The following is a 26,846-nucleotide window of genomic DNA, read 5'->3' on the forward strand; positions in this document are numbered from 1 at the left end:
GTGAGTGGTGCTTGCAAACTGTAGAATAGTGCTCAAGGAATATACTTATGTATGTATTGATGTAAATTGAGCTTCAGAGCTCAGAGATGTCCCCTGCCCAGTTCTTACCCATTGTTGCATATTGATGCTCCGAAGAAACCAAAATTATTTGGAAAAGGGTTATGAACAGAGTAATTCTACCTGTAAAATGATACACATGTGGCAAATTGTGTTATTTGTTTTGGCTGCTTGTTGTTGCCATGTTTTCAGTAAACCCCCCATTCTGTTTTGCTATTTGTAAGGCTTCTATATACCTTATCCCTAGGGATTTGTATCTGATCAATGGCAAGTGTAAGAAGTAAAAACACTGCTGTTTAGCAGGAAGTAGTTCCCAAATCCTAATAATTCTGCTTGAGTGATTTTTATATAAATTCAAGAGCAGACATTTGCTGAGCCACCTGCATTGTGCTGAACCCTCTGCTAATAAGTACTAGGGAAATAAATCTAAATGATTTAGGTCATGTCTGGCTTTCCTAAGAGCTCATAGTCAAGTGGGGGGCTCGGACTCTTAAGAATTATAGAACATTGTGATGAGCACTGTAGTAGGGCATGTACCTGGTGGTAAAATAGCATAGCAGAAGAATTTTTTTTTCCAATTCCCACTACCAATAATTCTTCAGAGAAACTATAATTTATTGAGCACTCACTATATGGCATGTACTTAAAAAACAAAACAAAACAAAACTGCTTAACCTGTGTTATTTAATCATTACAACAACCCTATGAAGTAGCAGCTATTTACATTTTATAGATACTAAGTGGTAGAATATGTGATTCAAACCTTGGTCTGACTTCAGAGCCCATATAACACCATTATGCCTCTCTCTAAGGACAAAAACTTGACTGATTTTTTTTTTTCTTAAGATTAATTTTATGGTTCTTCAGAATTGATGCTTGTTAATCCCATTGGCATGGTATCTGCCTGTGATTGAAAATGTGGTATTATTGCGCTATCAAGGACTTGGGGGTCTTTTCTGGCTCATCTTTATCCTCTATCACCCTATGTTTTCCTTTCATTTCTAGAAGCGATATACAGGAAAACATCTCCAAAAGCCAGCTCATGTATAACATCTGTCCATTTTGTTTTCCCTGTCTCTCTTTGTTTACTCTTCCTATCCCCAAAGGAAATTTAGTAATTTTTTGTTTTTTGTTTCCAGTTCTTTAGATAGAATCATGTGGAGATGAATCATGTCTAAGGGGAAAGGCCCTGCTAGAAAGATATTTATCACAAGTTTACATAGAAATTGTCCTAAAATTTTTTATCGTGCTGTTGACATTAGGGTTGATTTGACTGATTCAGCTGCTTAGTTTGCATTCCCTTTCTTTCTTCATAGTTTTGCTCCAAGGTATGAGAGCAGTTGCACTCTCGCTAGAGCTTCCACATCATAGAGTAGAGGCCCTGTTTCTTGACAATAATAAGTTTATTTTAGAATTTGTCTAACTCTGATTTTCTGTGGACCTCAGTTCCTTGTTTCTTATTTCTTTTGCTTATTAATTTTTATGTGTTTTCATGTTTCTAAGCTGTTGTGTTTATTTGGGGGAGGACATCTTGCTTTAATAGAAGTTCCTTAGCCATATACTTAGGATAAAGAGTTGTTTGAACTTTAATTTAAAAACCTGAGGGCTTCCCTGGTGGCGCGGTGGTTGAGAATCTGCCTGCCAATGCAGGGGACACGGGTTCGGGCCCTGGTCTGGGAGGATCCCACATGCCACGGAGCAACTGGGCCCGTGAGCCACAATTACTGAGCCTGCGCTGTGGAGCCTGTGCTCCGCAACAAGAGAGGCCGCGATGGTGAGAGGCCCGCGCACCGCGATGAGGAGTGGCCCCCGCTTGCCACAATTGGAGGAAGCACTCGCGCAGAGACGAGGACCCAACACAGCCATAAATAAATAAATAAAAATAAAATTTAAAAACCTGAAAATTTGACAGTGGTCAGTGTTTCCCCTTCAGACTATCTTAATCATGCCTGAAAATATGGTTTTTTGGTTCTTTTAAGTAATTTATATAATAATATTTTTCAATAGACTGTTTGTTATATTGTTGTTGAACATCCATAGAAATAGCTATCTGTTATATCTCTTCATGAGAAACAATAGTCAGAGCTAGTTTCCTTACTAATCCTATTGTTAGGTTAAAAAGCTTCATAAAAATACCTTGTATCTTCCTTGTATCATACCGGGTGTGCTGGTTTCTCTGGGCTTTGTAGACTTTTAATTTTCTGTTATTTCTACATGGGAGACATTCTTCTGGAGGTAAAGGAAGATTTAATATAGATAGTCGTTGCTGACTTTGTTCAGTTTATTTAGTAGTATGACTTATTAACATCTCTAAAAACCTCCTAGTTAAAAAGGGTCACAGTTGCTTTTTATCAGCTCTGAATCATTAAGAAATACTAAAATTAGAATGTCATTGTCAGATACCTCCTAAATATTTACATGTGCCTGAAGTGGCCTTTTGGGTTTTGGATGGATCGATTGTTCTGAGGAGTGACTTCAGAAGACAAAAAAATGTAACCACAAGGTGTTGCTGTGTTTGAGAGACTGAGAACAAGGCTGCACGTATCATTTTGGGATACATCTAAGGGGCTTTTGTAAAATTGTATTCTATATTTAACAGCGTTCAATTGAAAGTGGTTTTTCTGTTGCATACCACCTTTCCATTGCTTTATGAGGAGGCTTTTGTGGTTTATATATTTAAGATTTATCCACTGTGCTAAAGAATAGGGGATTTAATTCTATGTTCTAATCAGAATAGGAAATTCATACCACCTGAGTGAATTTTAATTGTAATAGCGGATCCCAGGAGTTCTCTGGCCAGAAGAGAGTGCCTGAAACTGAGCTGTTCCCACTGCTTTGCTGTTGTTGCTCCTGAGAGACAGTGGCATTTTTTAGGGACCAATTTTATTGTAGTTGGTGTGAAACTCATGATACCATGCATTCTGGGAAATTCAGTATTGGGCAAAGTGGTGACTTTTTTATTTTTAATGAGTCATGTCTGTTATGAATTCTAGCATTTCATGAGGATTTTGGTTTCTTGGTAGCAGTGTTTAAAATGCTGCTCTGTTGTTAAGATCCAAAGTTACGCAGTTTCTAGTAGCAAAAGTTAAATTGTTTGAACATCACAGAATCAATTGTTTTCCATTTTTGTTTTCCATATGCTTTTGCTTTGGGATAACTTTCAAACTCTAATGTTGCCAAAGTATCTTTGGAAAAAGCTCTTTAGCTATTAATAAATGAATAATTGAGGACTGAAAACTGCAAAAGATTATTCATGTGTTCTCTTACTATTATTCTGGAGCTGACCTTTTTTACATTATATTTTCAGAAACATCTGCTTCTTGGCGGGGGGGGGCTGTGGGTAATGGTATATGAAGTTGGTCTTTCAGCTGTAGTAGGAAGGTTGTAAAATATGGCAGAGGCAGCCTGACGTGAGCAAAGAGTTCTGTTACTTAAAGCTTTATGATATTGGACAAGTTAATCTCTCTTACTTTCCTTATTTGCATAGTAAACATGGCCCTCCATTTAAGTGTTAGAGTAGATGAAACAATCGGAAAGTTCTTTTGTACAGCTGTTATTTTATTGCTGAGTCAGCAAATTGCAGTGCCAAATGGTGACATGCTTTTCCTTGGCACACTAGCTGCTGACTGTCCCATGCATTACTAATGCTCATACCAAGTCACCCCCGGTGTTACCTTGCCACTCTTTACAGCTCTGCTATTTCAGATCTCTGATGGAGCAGTCTGAAGAGCTTGGTGATTTCTGAATAAAAATTCCAAGATGCTTAGGCAGAAAGAGCCATTGTTCCTTGTATACCCAGGATTTCCTACTAGTGGGAGAGTATAGTCTGTAAGAGTTCTCAGCAGTTTCTCTAACTGCTCGAAAGAGAACAGAGTAAACCTTTTAATTTTTACTAAGATAGCAGGGGTTTTTGTTGTTGTTGTTTGGTTTGGTATCTAGGGTTAAATATTACATTATTTTTCTTCTATGAGGTTAGTATGAATTCAGTGAGCATCTTAAAAATAAAATTGCTATAATGGAAGAGTCAGAGAGAGAAGAAAAAGAAGTGAAGTTTAGTCAGTGAGCCTAAGGACTTACATTGTACTGAGAATTGGTTTTAGATTTGTTAGGAAAGAGAGAAGAAGCACAAAGTCATAATTGCTACTTCACAACGATTGTAGTCCCTAGAATCTTTGTGTATTCTGAAATCACTAAAAGAACAATTTAAAGCTTCTTAAAATTAAGTGCTAGGTAGTATAGAATGGTTTAGAATAGTTTAAGAATTCCGAGATATGGACTGTGCTTAGTCAAGAAGGAGGTGGCTCTTGAGCTTGAATTGAAGAGAGTCTTTGGATTGTTACTGGCGGGGAGGGAAGGCAGAAGAGGTAAGGAGACGGTCATGAGTGGGCAGAGACCCCAGAGCTGGAGAGCTAGTTATGAATGAGGCTCAGTTCAGAATGGGTTTGATTTTTCTTTTTAAGTTTTGCATCTCTTACCCCCAAATTTAACATTCCCCTATGTCTTTTACCCATCAGACCTTTCTTGGAAAGGCATCATTATTTTCTTAAGAAGAAATAAGACACAGAGAAGCAAAAACTCAAAGCCTTACCTTCCTAAAGGGAGAGTGGTCTGAATAGAGTCAGCATATTTAGACTTTTTCAATTGCACTTATCTTATTTTCAAGTAAAATAAGAAAGCCCTGAGGAAAGAATTAGGGCCTTTAGAGTTGGACAGATAAGGATTCTTTGGTGGGTCCATCATTCGCCTTTTGACTGGACAAATGTAACATTCTTCTCATTATGTTTAATATAAGAACAGTTTTGTCTACTTCATGGGGTTGTTTTCATTAAATGAAGTCATATATATAAACTAAGCATGGTGTCTGGTCTATGGAATGACTGAATAAATGATGGTTAAAATAATAATTACTTATAATTGAAACAAATAGTTGAAGTAATACTATGTGATAAACTAAGATGAGCATTTAAAAATAATTTGTAGTAACGAATATAGTTTACTTGGTATACTTTGGCAATTTTCTCTGTTGAATTCTTTACAGTTCTCATTTTTCTATCCCTTATTTCTTTTAGGAGACAAGGATGGCAGCAAGGTGACCACAGTGGTGGCAACTCCTGGACAGGGTCCAGACAGGCCACAAGAAGTCAGCTATACAGACACTAAAGTGATTGGGAATGGGTCATTTGGTGTGGTATATCAAGCCAAACTTTGTGATTCAGGAGAACTGGTTGCCATCAAGAAAGTATTGCAGGACAAGAGATTTAAGGTAAGACCTTCAATATTTCATGTATTTTGTTGCTGTCAGTGCATGTAAATATTTTTTCAATTGTTTCTCTTTGCTTTAAATTTCATTTATTGAACAAATTTTTTTTCAGGTCAACTACTGTAGTGACTTTATTTCACATTGTGTATTATGTAGAGATAAAATTTACTGAAGATTGCAATATTTTTTTTGAACTGCTGTGAGTGATACATGTATTTAAAATGCTGTGAAATGTAGATTAAAATTTCTTAATTTCTATTTTAAAATGTGACCTTTCTCTGCCTTGGTTGTCATTGGTGTAGGAGACCAGAGAAACATTACCTGTAGCATATGATCATTTGATACAGTTGACTATGCTTCCTCTCTTGAAAAATTTCCTTTGAGTCTGTGATACAACACTATCATTTTTTTCCCCCATAACTGACCTTTCTTTGCTATCTTCTTATGTCTCCCTTTCATCTGCCCCTAGAAAGCAGTACTCCCCACAGTTCAGTTTATTTTTATTTCTTACACCGTCTCTTTAGGGTGTCCTGTACATAGATGGTCAGAGTCATCTGTACGTTATGGTATAGTGGAGAGTCAGTGAGACCTGTGCTCTAATCAAGGCTCTGCCATTAACAAGCCATGCAACTCTGTTCCCTTCCCTACTCTTCCCACCTCTGCAACATTTTACTGAGAGTCTCCCGTGTACTAGGAACTGTGCTAAACATTAAGGGATTAAAAAAAAAAAAAAGAGGTGATCACTGCTCTGAAATAGCACACAGCCTAGTGTCTGTATGCTCCAGAATGTCTTGAACTTTCTAAAGAGATTTTTTAAAAAAAATTCTAAAGTTTTTGTCTTCAGTTCTCTCTCTCCCAAGCACTAGTCCCATGTTGCCCAGTGCCCACTGGATCTTGATATCTGAAGGTACCGTTATTTCAAATTGGCAAGGTTTCTTATCTGACTCTGACTTAAACTTTCAATCTTAAAGGAAATACTTTCTATTGGTTCCCATTCGTTGTGGCTCTTTCCTTCTAATGGTTTTCTCATTTACCTGTCATTCAGGCTCTTTCATTCTCTCATACCTCATATCCAGTGATTACCAAATTTGGTTGATTTTTTTTTTTTTTTCCCTCACTGCCTTGTTGAGCTATACCTTCTTTCCTTTTCTCATCACTGCTATTCTAGCCAGACCTTTGTCATTATTTGGCTTAACCACTAGTAAGACTCTTGCCTCCGATCTTCTCACTTCCAGTCCTTCTGCATACCAACATTAGAATAATCCCACAGTTCAGTTTGGTCATGTTGTTTCTCCTACACACAAATCTTCTTTGGGTTCCTCATAGCCTAGAAAATAAAGACTGCCCAGTTTTAATTGTACATTTGGGAGCTTCCATAGTCTTGCCTTATCTCCAGATATTCAGCTTTTACAAACCTTATGTATCACTATCTTTGAGATATATTGGTTTTTATGTCCTCTCTGCTTTTATCAGTTTCCTTTCTGTCACTCGCATTCTCCTGCTGTCTAAACCCTGTGCATATATAAAGATCCATGTCAGATTCTTCCTTTATGAAATTTCCCAGATGATTCCAGCCAGCCCTATGGATCTTGCTAGTCTAGATTCCTTGAACACTTATTGTTCATAAACTAGGAAATTCCAAATTTTTTCATGACAAGGACTCCATTTTTATTATGTGTGTCTCCAGGATATCCACGCACTTAATGTGTTTTTGAATTAATAGTTGCTGATAGCAAATACTTATCAAATCCTTAAAATATGCCAGGTGATCTAAGGCTTTTACATGAGTAGTTTTATAGGAGCTTTACCATTAGTACTGTGGTATTGGTACTGTTATTATTCAGATAAGGAAACCTACACGCAAAGAGATTATAAATTAACTTCTCCAGGGTCATACAGTTAGCAAGTGGATAGATGGGCAGGTATTTGAATCCAAGCAGTCTGACTCCAGAGTGCTTTGTTACATTTTATCATTGCTGTATCAAACCAGTATATTCTGTTCAGAAGATACTTCAGTTAGTTCTTCTTTTTCTTGCTTTTAAAAAAAATTTAAATTTTTCCCTTTATCATAGTTAAGTTATTCAACTGAAATACAGTTTGGTTCATCTGTTTTTGTATGTATCCCTTTGTAGACCTTTATCCCCATTCTTTTTGACTTTTTAAAAAAAATTTATATTTTCAGTCTGTGAAACACTAATGTGGTTCTAAAAGTCAGAGATACACAAATGTCATTCCCTCTGTCTTGTTTCCACTCACTCGCTCTAGATAGCCAGTCTCATTATGTTCTGATTTATTTTTTTGGGTTTCTTTTGCACAAATGAGCTGTAAGTGTACAATCATCCCTTGGTATCCACAGTGGACTGGTTCCAGGACCCCCAGTGAATACCAAAATCTGCAGATGCTCTAGTCCCATATATAAAATGGTGTGGTATTTCCATATAACCTAAGCTCATCCTCCCATATACTTTAAATCATCTCTGGATTACTTATAATACCTTGTTGATGCTATGTGAATAGTTGTAAATACAATTTAAATACTATGTAAATAGTTGCTGATGTGGCAAATTGAAGTTTTGATTTTTGGAACTTTCCAGAGCTTTTCCCCCCTGAATATTTTTGATCCCAGCTTGGCTGAATTCCTGGTTGTGGAATCCATGAATGCAGAGGGTGACTGTAGTTCTCTTGGTTTCTTTCTTACACAAAGTGTAGTATTAGAGATACTCTTTTGTACTTTCCTTTTCTGTTAACTATAGTTCCTGAAAGTCATTGCTTATCAGTTCAGAGATTTTTCTCATCCTTTTTAGAGCTTCATAGTATTGCAGAGTTGGTTCCAACCATTCTTCTATGTATGGATATTGAATTACTTTTCAATATTTTGTAATCTCCAGGGGGGCTGTTATGAAAAACTTTGTGCATAGGTATTTTTTACTAGATGTGTATCTTCACAATAAATTAAGAGAACTAGGGCTGCTGAATGAAAACATAAACATATATGTAGTTTTGTATGATATTGCTAAATTCTCCTGCATAAGAGCTTGTACAGATTTGCATTCTCTCTAGTAATATATGAATGCCTATTTACCCACAAGCTTTGACAACATGCATTGATTTACTTTTTCAGTTTTTGCCAGTCTGATAGGTGAGAAATGGTATCTCATTGTAGTTTTAATTTACAGTCTTATGAATGTAGTTTAACATCTTTCCATGTGTTTAATGTCCACTTTTATCATATCTGAATTTTAGTTGTGATTAGAAAGCCTCTTCCTTATAAGGTCTTACAGAAAGCCTTTTCCTCAGGTTAAAGAGAAATTCATCCATATTTTCTAGCAGTTGTAAGTTTTCACTTTTTACAGTTAGATCCCTGATCCATTTGAAGTTTGTTCCTCTGTGTGGAGTTTATTCCTATGTATGGTATGAGTTATTGATTTAATTTTATCCTTTCTAAGTCATTAATCATTTGTCTCATTTATTAAAAAGTCTATGTTTGTTCCAGTGATTTGAGTTGCTATTGTTATTATATGCTGAATTTCCATGCGTAATTTGGTCTATTTCTGGACTTTCCCTTCTGTTCTACTAGGTCATTTGCATATACCTAAGTCAGTACCACATTGTTTTAATTATAGAGCTCTATAGTATATTTCAATGTCTGGTAGGGCTAATCCGCCCGTGTAGCTTTTCTGTTTCATGTTTTCTAGCATTTTTGGATGTTTATTTTTCCCGATGAACTTTGGTAACAGTTTGACTAACTCCATGAAAAAGCTCGTTGATATTTTTAATTGGAATTTCATCAACTTTATAAACTAACTTAGGGAGTTAAATCACCTGTCCATGATGCGGAATTACCTTATCCAGGAATAAGAGATGCCTTTCCATTTGTTCAAGTTTACTTTTGTATCTTTTAGGAGTTTTACTTATATAGGCTTTGACATTTCTTATTAAGCTTATTCCTAAGTATTTTATTGCTTTTGTTGCTATTATATAATTTTGTTTTTCTTTTTATTTTTTTCTGCTAAGTGCTATAACGTGGCAGGCTGTGTGACACCAGCCTCAGTTCTTTCCAGTGTATCACCTTTTCTTTGTGAAACTTAAGTATTCTTTGTTCGCCTTGCTAAATGTTAGCTGTTTCCAAAAGTATAAAATTTGGTGTATTGACCAATTCATTTCTCTTGATTATCATAAAATAGGCATTTTTCTGACAACTTAAAATTCTGTAGTTTCACATTTGTAATTTTTACGTAGCTGCTACCTAGGATTAAATAATCATGTATTTTGCATTAAATAATTACATATTTTCAGGAAAAGGTGGAATAGGATCTTCTTGCACAATTACATAAACCAACATGCTTAACCTGCTGGTGTCAGTGAGAGGCAGTTTGTTGTGGTGAAAAAACAAGAAGAGAAAGAATGGTCAGAGACAGAAAGAAAACAAGAGTAATTATCCCTGCACTGTAGTCATGAAAACTATATCTAAGATACTGAACCTTTTTTCTTTTAAAGAATTTCTGGTGTAACAAGTTTCATTTCAGTAGTGTTTTACTTACAGTTTGAATACTTTTTTCCTTCTGGACCCATCATACTGTGGCAAATAACTAAAATTAAGCTACTTCAATTGGCCATTTTGAAAGTGCTTGTGATAGAAAATGCTATTGTGGTGTTAGGGGTAGAGTCCAGCTAGGTACCTAATGTAGGAGACCTTTGATATTAGAGCAGGGAGAAGATTAATCAATCCCAAAGGCTACAGATGGTTGTTGAGGCTGGCTTTTCCAATTTGAAAATCAGTAAGCTACATTTTAATTAATTAGTAATCTTAGCTTCATTAACTATTAATTTCAGTTCTCCTTTGAACTAAGTCATAGGTTTCAGGTGTCCTGCTTAGTTTCATTTGTTCTGTAGTTAGGATGTGGGGGTGAAGTGAAGTGTCACTGTTGTTCTGTTGTGAATAGAGAGTTTGAGCCCTACTTTTAATATATACCATTTTGGAGAGTGAGGAGAGAGAATGTCTGGGCTCAGTCCTTAGGGATATGATTATTTTCTGTATTTTCTGTATTATTTTCTGGAGACAACAAAGGAGAAATAAGACCTTGGTCCACTATTAGTTTTGTAAGCTTAAGCATATCCATTAACTTTATGAGCTTCAATTTCATCATGTGTACAATGGGAATGCTGTTACTACAGCAATGCCCCAGTCCAGTGTTTGGTGCATAAAAGAACTCAATAAGTATTGTGCTCCCTTTTTACTCCAACGTTGTGTGAATCAAATGAAACAATGTATTATGAGAACATTTACTAAATTTTAAAACTCCTTATAATTAAGTTCTATTGGTTTTAATTTTAGGCTTCTGAATTACTACAAACTGCTATTTACTTTGGATATTTTTCAGTGCAAGGTTGAACCATCAGAGGAGTCCAGTGTCTCCTGGGAAAAGAGTTTCATTAAATATGTCTGCCATGCTGAGTCATTGGCAGGGAACAGCTCATGAGAAGCTTGGCTTGGCCCCAAACAAGAGAATAGCTTTGAGAGCTCAGCAGCTGGGACCATTGGTCAATAATGTTTCCTGCAGTGGGATATCTGAGAGGCACATTTTCATAGTTGACATACCAAACTTCCTAAGGATATAGACTATATTATGCTACTTTCCCAAGTGCCTATGTAGGATGACTGGTAAAATGTTTTTTCAAATTGAATTGAATTTTCAGAGACTGTACAAAGGTTTATTGGTAAGGATTGTATTGATTTTGCTTTAAAATTATGTATAGTTTTATTGCCTCCATTATTCCAGAGAGAAAAAAATGGAGGCATGATATTGTGGTCCTGAATGTCTTCTTTCTGCCTTTCGTGGCTTGAATGGCTTGAGAGAAAGAGAAATAAAACTTAATAGAAGGCGGCCAGAGCAATTAGGCAAGAAAAAGAAGTAAAAGGCATCCAAATTGGAAAGGAAGAAATAAAACTGTCACTGTTTGCAGACGACATAATATTATGTATGGAAAATCCTAAAAACTCCATTAAAAAAAAAAACTGTTAGAATAAACCATTTCAGTAAAGTTGCAGGATACAGATCAGTGCACACAAATCTCTTGCATTTCTGTATACTAATAACAAGCTATCAGAAAGAGAAATAAAGAAAACAATCTCATTAACAGTTGCACTGAAAAGAATAAAATACCTAGGAATATATTTGACCAAGGAAATGAAAGACCTGTATATTGAAAACTCTAAGACATTAATGAAAGAAATTGTTGAAGACACAAATAAATGGAAAGATATTATGTGCTCATGGATTGAATCAATATTGTTAAAATGTCCATACTACCCAAAACAATCTACGGATTCACTGCAATCCCTATCAAAATTCCAATGTCATTTTTCAAAGAAATAGAACAAATAATCCTAAAATTTTTATAGAACCACAAAAACCTCAAATAGTCAAAGCATTCTTGAGAAAGAAGAACAAAGCTGGAGATATAATGCTTCATGATTTCAAACTATATTACACAGCTACAGCAATTAAAGCAATATGGTATTAGCATAAAAACAGACACATAGATCAGTGGGACAAAATAGAGAATCCAGGAATAAACCCACACATGGTCAATTAATTTACAGTGAAGGAGACAAGAATATACAGCAGGGAAAGGACAGCCTTTTCAATAAATGGTGTTGGGAAAACTGAAGAGCCACATGCAAAAGAATGAAACTTGACAACTGTCTTATACCATACACAAAAATTAACTCCAAATGGATTAAAGACCTGAATGTAAGACCTGAAACCATAAAACTCCTAGAAGAAAACATAAATGGTAAACTCCTTGATGTAGGTCTTGGTGATGATTTTTTGAATCTGACACCAAAACCAGAGGCAACAAAAGCAAAAATAAACAAGTGGGACTACATCAAACTAAAAAGCTTCTGCACAGCAAAGGAAACCATCAACAAAATGAAAAGGCAGCCCACTGAATGGGATAAAATATTCTCAAATCATATGTCTGATAACAGGCTAATATAAAAAAAAAAACCCAACAATCCAATTTAGAAATGGGCACAGGAGCTGAATAGACGTTTTTCTGAAGAAGACATACTGATGACCGACAAGTACATGAAAAGATGCTCAACGTCACTAATCATCAGGGAAAGGCAAATCAAAACCACAATGAGATATCACCTCACACCTGTTAGAATGGCTATTATGAAAAAGACAAGAAATAACAAGTGTTGGCAAGGATGCGGGGAAAGGGAACGTTTGTGTGCTGTTTGTGGGAATGTGGATTGGTACAGGCACTATGGAAAACAGTATGGAGGTTCCTCAAAATATTAAAAATAGAACTACCATAGGATCCAGCAATTCTACTTTTGGATATTTATCTGAAGAAAATGAAAATACTAACTTGAAAAGATATATGTACCCCATGTTCATTGCAGCATTATTTACAATAGTCAGGATATGGAAACAACCTAAGTGTCCATCAGTGGATGAATGGATAAAGAAATTGTGGTGTGTGTGTGTTGTGTGTATGATGGAACATTATTCAGCCATAAAGAGAAGGAAATCCTGACATTGCGACAACATGGATAGACCTTGAGGGCATTATGCTAAGTGAAATAAGTCAGACAGAAAAACACAAATGCCATATGCTCTCTCTTATGTATGAAATCTTAAAAAATGAACAGCAGCAACAACAAAAAACAACCTTGTAGATATAGAGAACAGATTGGTGGTTGCCAGAGGCAGGAGGTGGGAGAAATAGGTGAAGGGGGTCAAAAGGTAAAAAGAAAAAAGAAAAAAACACTTTAATATGAGGCATAGTACACTTCTGAGTTTTCTCACTTTTTTTCTTTTAATTTTATTATTCTTTAGTGTTTATGCCTTTTCAAATTCCTATATGTCTGTAGTAAGTTACAAAGAAGTGTTTAGCATCCGGAGTTAGATCTGCTCTTTTGACTAGTTTCATTAAAGGCTTTGCAATTTTTGTGGATGGTCAGCTGCTTGATTCTTTTTTTATTAACAGTTTTATTGAGATATAATTCCTATACCATAAATTTCACCCTTTTAAAGTAAACACTCTTTCACCCTTTTCAAGTATATACATTGGTTTCAATATAGTCACAGAGTTGTGCAACTGTCACTACTAATTCTAGAATATTTTCATCACCTCAAAAAGGAACTCTTTTAATAGTTCCCTATTCAATTCTTATTAATAGTCCCTCCCCATCCTCCTCTTCCCCTAGGCCCTGGCAATCACTAATCTACTTTCTATCTCTATGGATTTGCCCATTCTGGACATTTCATATAAATGGAATCATAACATATGACCTTTTTGTTTCTGTCTTCTTTCACTTGGAATAATGTATTCAAGATTCATCCACGTTGTACTGTCTCAGTACTTAAAGTACTTTTTGTGGATGAATAATATTCCATTTTATGGATATGCTGCATTTTGTTTATCCATTCATCAGTTGATGAACATCTGAGTTGTCTTCAGTTTTTGGCTATAATGAATGATGCTCCTCTGAACATTTGCATACAAGTTTTTGTGGGGACTTTTTTTTTTTTTAACAGTTCTCTTGGGTATATATACTTGGAAGTATGGTGGGTCACATGGTGACTCTGTGCTTAACATTATGAGGAAGTGCGAACTTGTTTTCCAAAGCCACTGTACCATTCTACAATCCACAAGCACTGGATAAACATTGCAGTTTCTCCACATCGTTGCCAATACTTATTATTATCTGGTTTTTGAGATATCTGTCTTAGAGTAAACTGATACATCTTGTCTTGTTTTGAATTTCCTGGTGGCTAATGAGGTTGGGCATCTCTTCATCTTTTCTTGGCCATTAGTATGTGTTCTTTGGAGAAATGTCTGTTGAATTTCTTTTTTTTAAATTAATTAACTAATTAATTATTATTTTTGGCTGCGTTGGGTCTTTGTTGCTGCGTGTGGGCTTTCTCTAGTTGCGGCGATCGGAGGCTACTCTTCATTGCGGTGCGCGTGCTTCTCATTGCGGTGGCTTCTCTTGTTACAGAGTGCGGGCTCTAGGTGCACGGGCTTCAGTAGTTGTGGCTCTTGGGCTCTAGAGAGCAGGCTCAGTAGTTGTGGTGCACGGGCTTAGTTGCTTCCTGGCATGTGGGATCTTCCCGGACCAGGGCTCGAACCTGTGTCCCCTGCATTGGCAGGCAGATTCTTAATCACTGTGACACCAGGGAAGTCCCTGTCTGTTGAATTTCTTTACCCATTAGAATTTTTTTTTAATTTGAAATTTTCTCTTTTTAACAGATAACTATTTTTTGAGCAGTTTTAGTTTTACAGAAAAATGAATGGGAAGTACAGTGTTCCTGTATACACTCAGTTCCCCCATTTTCAACCTTTAGCGTTAATGTAGATTTGTTACAATTGTAGCAATATTGATGTATTAGTAGTAATTAAAGTCCATAGTTTGCATTATGGTTCAGTATTTGTGTTGTATAGTCTGTGGACTTTGGCAAATGTATAATGACATGTTTCCATCATTACAGTGTCATGCAGAATAGTTTCACTGCCCTAAAAATTCCCTGAGCTCCACCTATTCATCCCTCCCTTCCTCACCTCAACCCTGACAACCATTGATTTTTTTAAAAACTGTTTCTGTAGTTTTGCCTCTTCTAGAATGTCATATACTTGGAATCAAACAGTACATACATAGCCTTTTCAGATTGACTTTTTTCACTTAGCAGTATGCATTTAATGTGCCTGCATAGCTTTTCTTGGCATGATAGCTCATTTCTTTTTCTCTCTGAAAAAATACAATTATATGCATATACTACATTTTGTTTTTTTTATTTGCTTATTGAAGGACATCTTGGTTGCTTCCAGGTTTTGGCAATTATGAATAAAGTTGCTCTGAACATTCATGTGCAGGTTTTTGTGTAGGTAAAAGTTTTCAGGTCATTTGGGTAAATACCAAGTAGCACAGTTGCTAGATTGTACGGTAAGAGTATGGTTCAGTTTTTCAAGAAACTGCCCAATTATCTTCCAAAGTGACTGCGCAGAATAATTTTGTATTCCCACCAGCATTGATGAGAGTTCCTGTTGCTCTGCATCCTTACCAGCCTTTGGTGTTATCAGTGTTTTGGGTTTTAGCCATTCTAATAGGAGTGCAGTAGTATCTCACTGTTGTTTAAATTTTCAGTTGCCGATGAAATACGATGTTGAACATCTTTTCATATGCCTATATGCCATCCGTATATCTTCTTTGGTGAGGTGTCTTTTCAAGTCTTTTGCCCGTTACTAATGGTTGAGTGTTTTCTTCTATTGAGTTTTAAGGGTTCTTTGTGTATTTTAGTTAACAATTCTTTATCAGATAAGTGTTTTACAGTGCTTTTCTCCCAGTCTGTGACTTGTCTTTTCATTAGTGTCTTAGACCAGAAATTTTTAATTTTAGTGAAAAGTCCAATTTACAACTTTTTTCTTTCATGGATTGTGCTTTTGGAGTTGCATCTAAAAAGTCACTGCCAAACACAAGGACACCTAAATTGTCTCCCATATTATCTTGTAGTGTTTTATAGTTTTGCCTTTTACATTTAGGTATGTGATCCATTTTGAGTTAATTTTTGTGAAAGATGTAAGATCGGTGTCAAGATTCATTTCTTTGCTGTTCAGTTGTTACAGCACTATTTGTTGAAAAGACTATCCTTTCTCCTTTGAAATGCCTTTGTTCCTTTGTCAAAGTTCAGTTAATTATATCTGTGGCTATTTCTGCACACTCTGTTCTGTTCCAGTGATCTATTTGTTTGTTCTTTCTCTAATATCATATCCATTTTTACTCTAGCTTTATAATAAGTCTTGAAGTCAGTTAGTGTCAATCTTTTGACTCCTCTTCAGTATTGTGTTGACTGTTCCATATCCACAAAATAATTTGCTGGGATTTTGATTGGGATTGCATTAAATCTATAGATCATGTTAGGAAGAACTGACATCTTGACTATTCAGTCCTCCTCTCCATGTACATGGAATATGTTTCCATTTATTTAGATCTTTGATTTCTTTCCTCAGAGGTTTATAGTTTTCCTCATATAAATCTTTTATCTAGTTTGTTTGCTTTGTACCTAAGTATTCCTTTTTTTTCTTTTTTTGTGTACTAATGTAAATTGTATTGTGTTTTTTAATTTCAAATGTAAATTGTTCATTGCTGGTATATAAAAAAGTGCTTGACTTTTGTACCTTAATCTTGTATCCAGCAGTCTTGCTATATAGTCCCTTATTAATTCCAGGGTGTTTTTCGTTTTTGATGCCTTGGGATTTTTCACATGGACAGTCATGTCATCTGTGAACAAAGATAGTTTTACCTGTTTCCCAGTCTGTATACCCTTTATTTTCTTGGGGGGTGGGGTGTCTTATTGCATATGCAGTGTTGAATAGGAGTGGTGAGAGTCTCAAGTTTTTCTTGGCTTGTTCCTGATCTTAGCAGGAAAACATAGTGTCTCCGCATTAAGTATAAAGTTAGCTGTAGAATTTTTTGCAGATGTTCTTTTTTTTTTTTAAATTAATTAATTAATTTGGTTGTGCCGGGTCTTAGTTGCGGCAGGCAGGCTTCTTAGTTGTGGCATGCGAACTCTTAGTTGTGGCATGCATGTGGGATCTAGTTCCCTGACCAGGGATCGAACCCAGGCCCCCTGCATTGGGAGCATGGAGTCTTAACCACTGCACTACCAGGGAAGTCCCTGTAGATGTTCTTCATCAAGTTGAAGATGTTCCCCTCTATTCCTAGTTTGCTAAGAGTTGTTTTTTTCTTTTTTTGTTAATCATGAACGGATGTTGAATTTTGTCAAATACATTTTCTACATCTATACATATGATCAGATAATTCTTTAGCCAGTTGATGGACTGGATTATATTAATTAATTTTAAATGTTGAACCAGCTTGTCATACCTGGACTAAATCCCACTTGGTCTTGGTGTATACTTCTTTTTATACATTGTTGGAATCAGTTTGCTAATATTTTGTTGATGATTTTTGCATTTATGTTCATGTGAGATATTGGTCTGTAGTTTTTGTTTCTTGTAATATCTTCTGTTTTTGGTATTAGGGTAATAATACTGGTCTCAAAGAATGAGTTGGGATATATTCCCTTTGCTTTTGTCTTCTGGAAGAGACTGTAGAGAATTGATATAATTTCTTCCTTAAGTGATTGGTGGAATTCACCAGTGAACTCATCTGGGTGTGGTGCTTTCTATTTTGGAAGGTGATTAATTGTATGTCAGATTGTTTAATAGATACAGACCTTTTCAGATTATCTAGTTGTCCTTGTGTGTGTTCTGGTAGATTGTGTTTTTCAAGAAATTGGCCCATTTTATCGAAGTTATCAAATTTGTGAGTACAGAGTTTGTCGTGATATTCCTTTAATCTGTTAATGTCCATGAGATCTGTGATGATGACATCTTTTTGCTTTTGATGTTAGTAATATATGTCTTCTCTCTTCTTAGTTAACCTGGCTAGATTTTATCAGTTTTATTGATCTTTTCAAAGAACTATCTTTTGATTTTGCTAATTTTTCTCTGTTGATTTCCTGTTTTCAGTTTCATCTTTATATTTCTTTTCTTCTGCTTACTTTGGATTTAATTTGTTCTTTTTCTGCTTTTCTAAGTTGCAAGCTTAGATATTGATTTTGGATTTTCTTCTTATTTAATATATGCGATCATTGCTATAAATTTCCCTGTAAGCACTGCCTTCATTGCATCCACAAATTTTGATTTAGCTCAAAATATTTTCTATTTTCTCTTGAGACTTCTTTGACCCATATGGTACTTAGAAGTATGTTGTTTATGCTCCAAGTTTTTTTTTTTTCTGACTGTTTTTCTGTTACTGATTTCTAGTTTAATTTCACTGTGGTCTGAGAGCATACCTTGTATGATGTCACTTCTTTTTAATTTGCTAAGGTATGTTTTATGGCCCAGAATTAGGTCTATCTTGACTAATGTTCTATATGAGCTTGAGAAGAATACGTATTCAACTGTTGGATAAAATTTTCTGTAAATATGTTAATTAGATCCAGTTGATTAATAGTGTCGTTCAGTTCAAGTATGTCCTTCATTGATTTTTCTGCTTGCTGGATCTATCAATAACTGATAACTGATGAAAAGTTGTTGAAATCTCTAAATATAATAGTGGATTTGTCTGTTCCTCCTTGTGATTCCATTAGTTTTTGCCTCAAATATTTTGACTCTGTTGTTAGGTGCATACACCTTAAGAATTAATGTCTCTTTGGAGAATTGATCCCTTTTTCATTATGTAATGTCTGTAGTGTCCCTTTTTATCCCTGATAATTATTCTTGCTGTGTAGTCCTCTTTGTCTGAAATTAATGTAACTACTTCAGCTTTCTTTTGATCAGTCTTTGTAGGGTATATTGTTCTCCATTCCTTTACTTTTCTTTATTTTATAAAAAATATGTAACATTAAACTGATTTACTTAGCTATTTTTTCTGTTTTGGGGTTGTTTTTTTTTTTGCTGAACTCTTCCCCCCCCCCAGTTTTGTTAAGTATAATTGACAAATTTGCATATATTTAAAGTGTTCAATGTGATAATCTGTTATATGTATAAATTGTGAAATGATTGCCCTAAGAAGTAATTAACATATTCCTCACCTCACATAATTACCTTTTTTGTATGTGCATGGTGAGAACACTTGAGATCTACTCTCTTAGCAAATTTCAAGTATACAGTACAGTACTGTTAACTATAGGTACCATGTTGTACATTAGATCCCCAGAACTATGTCATCTCATGACTGAAGGCATGTACCCTTTAACCAGCATCTTTCTATTTCACCCACACCCCCAACCCATTGTAACCATAATTCTACTCTATTTTTCTGAGTTTGACCTTTTTTTTTTTTAAAAAAAAGGATTTCACATACAAGTTAGCTTATGCTTTAATTTCCTTTAACACTCAGAAGTTTTAAAGTTTGATGTAGTCCCATTTGTCTCTTTTTGCTGTAGTCACTTGAGCTTTTTGATGTCATCAAAAGAAAGAAATTCTGTCACTTGTCACACATAGATGAACCTCAAAAACATTATGCTAAGCGAAATAAGCTAGTCACCAAAGGTCAAATATGTTGCCAATGCTCACGTCCTGAAGTGTTTCCCCTATATTTTCTTCTAGGATTTTTGTGGTTTTAGGTCTTCTGTTTAGGACTTTGATCCATTTTGAGTTAATTTTTGTGTATGGTGTAAGGTAAGGGTCCCTCTTCTTTTTCTTTTGCCTGTGAATATCCTGTTTTCCCAGCACCATTTGCTTAAGAGATTATCCTTTCCCGATTGTGTAGTCTTGGCACCCTTGTTGAAAATACACATAAGGGTTTATTTCTAGGTTCTCTGTTCTGTTCCATTAGTCTATATATATCTGTGTTTATGCTAGTTCCATACTGTCTTGATTCCTGTTGCTTTGTAGCTTGTTTTCAAATCAGGAAGTGTGAAACCTCCAACTTTGTCCTCCTTTTTTCAAGATTGTTTTGGCTCTTTGGGGTATTTGAGAGTCTGTATAGGATCTTAGGATTTTGTTTTTCTATTATTGCAAAAGATGCCATTGGGATTTTGATAGGGATTGGATTGAATCTGTAGATGACTTTTGGGTGGTACAGACATTTTAATGTTATTAAGTCTTCCAGTCCATGAGCGTGAGGTCTTTCCACTTATTTCTATCTTTGATTTCTTTTGGCAGTGTTTCATAGTTCTCAGTGTACAAGTCTTTTACCTCCTTGGTTAGGTTTTTTCCTAAGTATTTTGTCCTTTTTGGTGCTATATATAGTAAATAAGATTGCTTTCTTTTTTGATTGGTCATTGTTAGTTTATAGAAATACAATCAATTTTTGTATTCATTTTGTTTTAGTATCCTAAAACTTTGCTGAAATCGTTTCTTATTTCTAACAGGGCTTTGTGGGGTTTTTTTGTTTTTAATTCTTCAGGGTTTTCTACATGTAAGATAATCTCATCTGTAAACAGAAATAATTTTACTTTTTTTTCCAATTTGGATGTCTTTTATTATTTTTCTTTTGTAATTGTTCTGGCTAGGGTTTCAAATACTGTGTTAATAGTAGTGGCAAGAGAGGGCATCCTTTCCTTGTTCCTGATTTTAGAGGGGAATCTTTAAGTTTTTTGCCATTGAGTATGATGTTAACTGTAGGCTTTTCACATACAACTTATTATGTTGAGGCAGTTTTCTTCTATTTCTAGTTTGTTGAGCATTCTTATCATGAAAGAATGTTGAATTTTGTTAAATGCTTTTTCTGTATCAGTTGAGATGATCATTTGATTTTTGTCCTTCATGTTGCTAATGTGATGTATTACATTGATTGATTTCCATATGTAGAACCACCTTTGCATTCCAGGTATAAAACTTGGTAATGGTATTTCTCCAGAGATGTACCCAGGAGTAGGAGGATCATATGGTAGGTCTATTTTTAGTTTTTTAAGGAACCTCCATACTGTTCTCCATAGTGGCTGTACCAATTTACATTACACTCCTGGGCATATATCTGCAGAAAAACGTGGTCCAAAAGGATACATGCACCCCAGTGTTCATTGCAGCACTGTTTACAATAGCCAAGACATGGAAGCAACCTAAGTGTCCATCAACAGAGGAATGGATAAAGAAGATGTGGTGCATATATACAGCAGAATATTACTAAGCCATTAAAAAGGATGAAATAATGCCATTTGCAGCAACATGGGTGGACCTAGAGATTTGTCATACTGAGTGAAGTTAAGTCAGACAGAGAAAGAGATACGTTGTATGATATCGCTTATATGTGGAATCTAAAAAGAAATGATACAAATGAACTTATCTGCAAAACAGAAACAGACTCACAGACTTAGAGCGAATATACGGTTACCAGGGGGAAGGGTGAGGGGTAGGGATAATTAAGCAGTTTGGGATTGACATGTACACACTGCTATATTTAAAATGGAGAGGGTGTGGAGAAAGGGGAACCCTCTTGTGCTGTTGGTGGGAATGTAAATTGATAGAGCCACTATGGAGAACAGTATGGCGGTTCCTTAAAAAACTAAAAATAGAGCTACCACATGACCCAGTAATCCCACTACTGGGCATATACCCTGAGAAAACCATAATTCAGAAAGACACATGTACCCCATTGTTCATTGCAGCACTATTTACAATAGCCAGGATATGGAAGCAACCTAAATGTCCATCGACAGATGATGGATAAAGAAGATGTGGTACATATATACAACGGAATATTACTCAGCCATAAAAAGGAACGAAATTGGGTCATTTGTAGAGATGCAGATGGACTTAGAGTCTGTCGTACAGAGTGAAGTAAGTCAGAATGAGAAAAACAAATATCGTATATTAACGCATATATGTAGAATCTAGAAAAATTGTACAGATGAACCTATTTGCAGGGCAGGAATAGAGACACAGGCATAGAGAACAGACATGTGGACACAGCAGGAGAAGGGGAGGATGGGATGAATTGGGAGATTGGGTTTGACATAAATACACTACCATGTGTAAAATAGCTCGTGGGAAGCTGTGGTATAGCACAGGGAGCTCAGCTTGTTGCTCTGTGATGACTTAGATGGGTGAGATGGGGGGTCCTGGGAGGAAGATCCAAGAGGGAGGGGATATATATATATACATATAGCTGATTCACTTCATTGTACAACAGAAACTAACACAACATTATAAAGCAATTATACTCCTATTTAAAAATAAATAAATAAAATGGTTAACCAACGAGGACCCACTGTATAGCACAGGGAACTCTGCTCAATATTATGTAACAACCTAAATGGGAAAAGAATAGATACTTGTATATGTATAATTGAATCACTTTGCTGTACACCTAAAACTATCACAACATTGTTAATCAACTATAGTTCAATATAAAATAAAAAGTTAAAAAAAAACACTTGGTAATGTTTATAAGGTATATAATCCTTTCAATGAGCTTTTGAGTTTGGTTTGCTAGTATTTTGTTGAGGGTTTTTGCCTCAGTATCTATCAGGAATATTGGTCTGTAGTTTTCCTGGTGTTTCCATCCCTACTTTTAATGTATCTGTGTCTTTGAATTTTAAATGGATTTCTTTTAGATTATATAGAGTTGGGTCTTTTTAAAACTTATTTTTAAAATTATTTTTATGTTTTTAAATTGTGATATAATTGATCTATAATATTGTGCAACTTTAATGTTTTTTCGTTTTTGTTTTTTTTTAATCCACTGATAGTCTCTGTCTTTCGTGTGGTATATTTAGGCCTTCGATGTTTAAAGAGATGATTGATATAGTTGAATCATATTTTTACCATATTTGTTACTGTTTCTATTCATTGAACTTGTTCTGTGTTTATTCTTTTATCTTGCTGTTTTTCTGCTTTCTCTGTTTTTGACTGAGCGTTTTATAGGATTCTGTTTTTTCTCCTCTCTTAGCATATCTATTATACTTTTCTTTTTAACTTTTTTTAGTTGTTGTACTTGAGTCTACAGTGTACATTTTACTACTTTTTGAAGTCCATTTTCAATTAACACTATACTACTTCACTGATAGTGAAAGTACCTCAGGGCAGAGTATTCCCAGTTCCTCCTTTCCATTCCATATGACATTGCTGTCATTAATATCACTAATCTGTAAGATATCATCACTGAAGGTATTGTTGCTGTTATTATTTTGAACAAATGGTTATATGTTAGATCAATTAAGAAAAATAAAATATATTTTACTTTTATTATTCTTTTTCTAATGCTCTTTCTTTATGCAGACCTGATCTTACCTGTGTCATTTTTCTTCTTTCTGATGAATTTTATATTTTAACATTTCTTGGATAGCAGGTCTACTGTTGACAAATTCTGTCAATTTTTATTTTTCTGAGAAAAATCTTTATTTCTCCTTTACATTTGAAGAATAATTTTGCTGGATACAGAATTCTAGATTGTTGGGGTTTTTTCCTTTCAACACTTTAAATATTTTACTTTACTCTTCCCTTGCTTGCATGACTTTTGAGGAGAAGTCCGAGTAATTTTTTATCTTCGCTTGTCAATAAGTGAGTTTTTATTCTCCCCTCTTCTGGCTTCTTTCAAGATTTCCTCTTTGTCTTTGATCTTTTGCATTTTAAATGTGATATACTTAGGTGTAGATTTTTTGGTATTTGTCCTCTTCCTGTACCTGTGGTTTAGTCTATGATACTAATTTTGAGAAATTCTCAATTATTGCTTCAAATGCTTTTTCTGTTTTTTTTTTTTCTTCTTCTTTTCGCCTTGTGTTATTCCCATTATGCATGTGTTACACCTTTTGTAATTGTCCCACGTTGTTCTTGGATATTGTGTTTTGTCTCTTTCATTCTTTTTTCTCTTTGCATTTCAGTTTTGGAAGTTTCTATGGACATTTCTTCAAGCTCACTGATTCCTTCCTTGGCCATGTCCAGTGTATTGATGAACACATCAAAGGCATTGTTAATTTCTGTTACAGTGTTTTTTATTTCTTTTGAATCTTTCTTAGAGTTTCCATCTCTCTCTGTATACATTACCCATCTTTTCTTGTGTGTTAACCTACTTTTTTTATTAGAGTCCTTAGCATAATAATCATAGTTGTTTTAAATTCCTACTCTGATAATTCTAACATCTCTGCTATGTTCAGTTCTGATGCCTGCTCTCTGTGTATTCACACTCTGATTTTTGTCTTTTAGTATTCCTTGTGATGTTATGATGAAAACTGGACACGATATACTGAGTAAAAGTCACTTAAAATATATAGGCCTTTAGTGTGAGGTTTTATGTTTATCTGGCAGGAATTAGACTGTGTTTACTGTTTACTGTAGCTGTAGGTGCCAGAAGTTAAAATTTCCCCTGGTGGCCTTTTATTTTGTCTCTCCTCTTGTCTTTGGGTTTCCTGAGAAAACTCTTCTTAAATAAAGTCTGAGACATGCAGTTCTTTCCATATTTCTCTGCTATTATAGGGGAGCCCTATATAAGTGGTGGTAAGGTGTGGAGGGAGGGAAAGTGTTCTATATTCCTAAAATTGTCTCAGTGTCTTAATGAGCCTGTGTTCTGGGCTTGACCTTTATATATGTTTCTCAACTTTTTGTTCTTCCTACCCCCAATAGGTGAGACAAGAAGGCTAGAGAGGGCTGGAGTTTTATATTTCCCTTCCTTCACATGGAAGGCTAGATGAGGTTAGAATTGGTTATTTCAGTTCCCCCACTTGGAAGTCTACACAAGGCTAGAGTTGGGCATTTCCTTTCCCCCAGTTCAGTTAGGTCTGATAGAATAGTTTTTCTTATGGAATAGTTTTTCCTTTGGGAAGTCTTAAGAAGAAGAGAATGCTCTAGGCCCATTTTTATTATTTTTATTTTATTTTATTTTATTTTATTTTATTTTTGGCTCTGTTGGGTCTTCATTGCTGCACGCGGGCTTTCTCTAGTTGGGGTGAGCGGGGGCTACTCTTTGTTGCGGTGCGCAGGCTTCTCATTGCGGTGGCTTCTCTTATTGTGGAGCATGGGCTCTAGGGTGCGCGGGCTTCAGTAGTTGTGGCACGCAGGCTCAGTAGTTGTGGCTCGCAGGCTTAGTTGCTCCGCGGCATGTGGGATCATCCTGGACCAGGGCTCGAACCCGTGTTCCCTGCGTTGGCAGGCAGATTCGTAACCACTGCGCCACCAGGGAAGGCCTAGGCCCATTTTTAAATGGCTACTTTTTTCTTCTTCCCGCTTCCAGCAGATTTTTCTTAGATCTTCACTGTGAGAACCTGGTAAGGTTCCTGGAGGTCAAACTGAGAAAAGTATGGTCCACCCTCTGGAGTCTTTAACTCTGAGATTTGTCCACACTTGCACCTCCGTCAGTTACAGTTTAAGTTTTCCTGTACTGGTACTGGTTCTACAGGCAATTTCTGCTCCTGGGCTTCTCCTCCAGTAAGCTGTGATTCTGTGTGTCTGCCTGTTTGTCTGCAGTTTTTAGGGCAGCAGCTTGCCCTGTGACCTCAGTTCTCTGATGGACTTAAGAAGAGGGTTGGTTTTCAGTTTATTCAGCTCTTTTCTTGTGAAGATGGGAGGGATGACTTCCAAGCTCCTATGCCAGACTGGAGACCAGAAGTCCTTCCTTGCTCATTTAAAAATAGATTTTAAAGCAATTATACTCCAATAAAGATGTGTAAAAAAAAAAAATCTCTTTATTCTTGAATAGAGTTTTTAATTCTGGATACCAACCCCTTACCAGATATATAATTTACAAATGTTTTTTCCAGTCTGTAGGTTGTCTTTCCACTGTCTTGATAGTTTCCTTTGAAGTACACGTGTTTTTCATTTTGATGAAACCCAATTTATCTGTTTTTTCTTTCTTTGTGTGTGTGTGTGTGTGTGTGTGTGTGCGCGCGTGCTCTGGTGTTATATCTAAGAATCTTTGCCTAACCCAAGGTCACAAAGATTTACTCTTTTGATTTCTTTTAAGAGTTTTATAATTCTTTTTTGCAGGTGGATATCCAGTTGTCCGGGCTCCATTTGTTGGCAGCATTATTCTTTTCCTGTTGAATTGTCTTGGCACTCTTTATCAAATAAATGTAGGCATTTCTGGACTCTCAGTTTAATTCCATTGATCTATGTATGTGTCTGTGCCACCACCACACTGACTTGATTACTTTAGCTCTGTAGTACAATATGAAATCTGGAAGTGTGAGTCCTCCAACTTTTTTCTTCTTTAGTAAGATTATTTTGGCTCATTTGAGTCCCTTGCATTTCTATATGAATTTTATGGTCACCTTGTCATTATCTTAAAAAAAATGCAGCTGGAATTTTGATCGGATTACATTAAATTTTGGGAGCACTGCCATCTTAATGTAAAGTCTTCTAATCTATTAAGGAATAGATTAGGGAATGTCTTTCTCTTTATTTACTTCTCTTAATTTTTTTTTCTAGTTTTCAGTTACAAATCTTGGTGATTATAATATCTGTACTTGTTTATGCCTCTTTGCCACCATTACTAGTTTTTCATTTTCCTAATGCTCAAAAAATATTGAATAGAGCCCTTTATTAAATAAATTGGACAAGTTATTTCACTTCTCTGGATTAGTTTTCTGTTGATAAGATATAAGCGGAAATATTTAATGCTTATAAGGGTTTTTTTTCCTCAGAATAGCATGAGAGAAGTTGTATAAAATACCTTTTTAAAGCTGTGAAGCAGTATCCAAGTATCAGGACCTTCTCTCTTCAAGTTAGATTTTACCATCTTTGGCTTGGGATAATCTAGCCAGATTTATCTGAATAAGCTCCCATACCTTACCCTTCCACTAAAAAACCTTCAGTGACTTTTTGAGTTACAGGATCAAGTGTAAACTAAGGCTAGCCAACTCAGTCTGTATATACTGTGTGCAAAGGACTAAATTAGATGTTATGTAGGTCACAAGAAGGGATATGATACAATCTGTGCATTCAAGGAGTTTACAATCAAGACAAACATTCGAAATGAGAAATATTAAGTAGATCATGTATTTCAGTATCAGATATGGGAGTTCATGATTTGTATGATAGAATATCTTGCTGTGGATTCCCCTCAAAG

General features: G+C 35.5%; 1 protein-coding gene across 5 annotated transcripts in view; it reads left to right on the forward strand.

Moving 5' to 3' along the window:
• The window catches only part of GSK3B (glycogen synthase kinase 3 beta), a 196,354-nt gene that overhangs the window by 59,942 nt on the left and 109,566 nt on the right, over positions 1–26,846 (forward strand). For all 5 annotated transcript variants that reach the window (XM_036851749.1, XM_036851750.1, XM_036851753.1 and 2 more), the window contains exon 2: positions 5,127–5,320. In XM_036851749.1, the coding sequence (XP_036707644.1) occupies positions 5,127–5,320 (194 nt within the window). The remainder of the gene's footprint in view (positions 1–5,126; positions 5,321–26,846) is intronic.

Source organism: Balaenoptera musculus, chromosome 4 (genome assembly GCF_009873245.2).
Source record: "Balaenoptera musculus isolate JJ_BM4_2016_0621 chromosome 4, mBalMus1.pri.v3, whole genome shotgun sequence".
NCBI classification, from domain to species: Eukaryota; Metazoa; Chordata; class Mammalia; order Artiodactyla; family Balaenopteridae; genus Balaenoptera; species Balaenoptera musculus.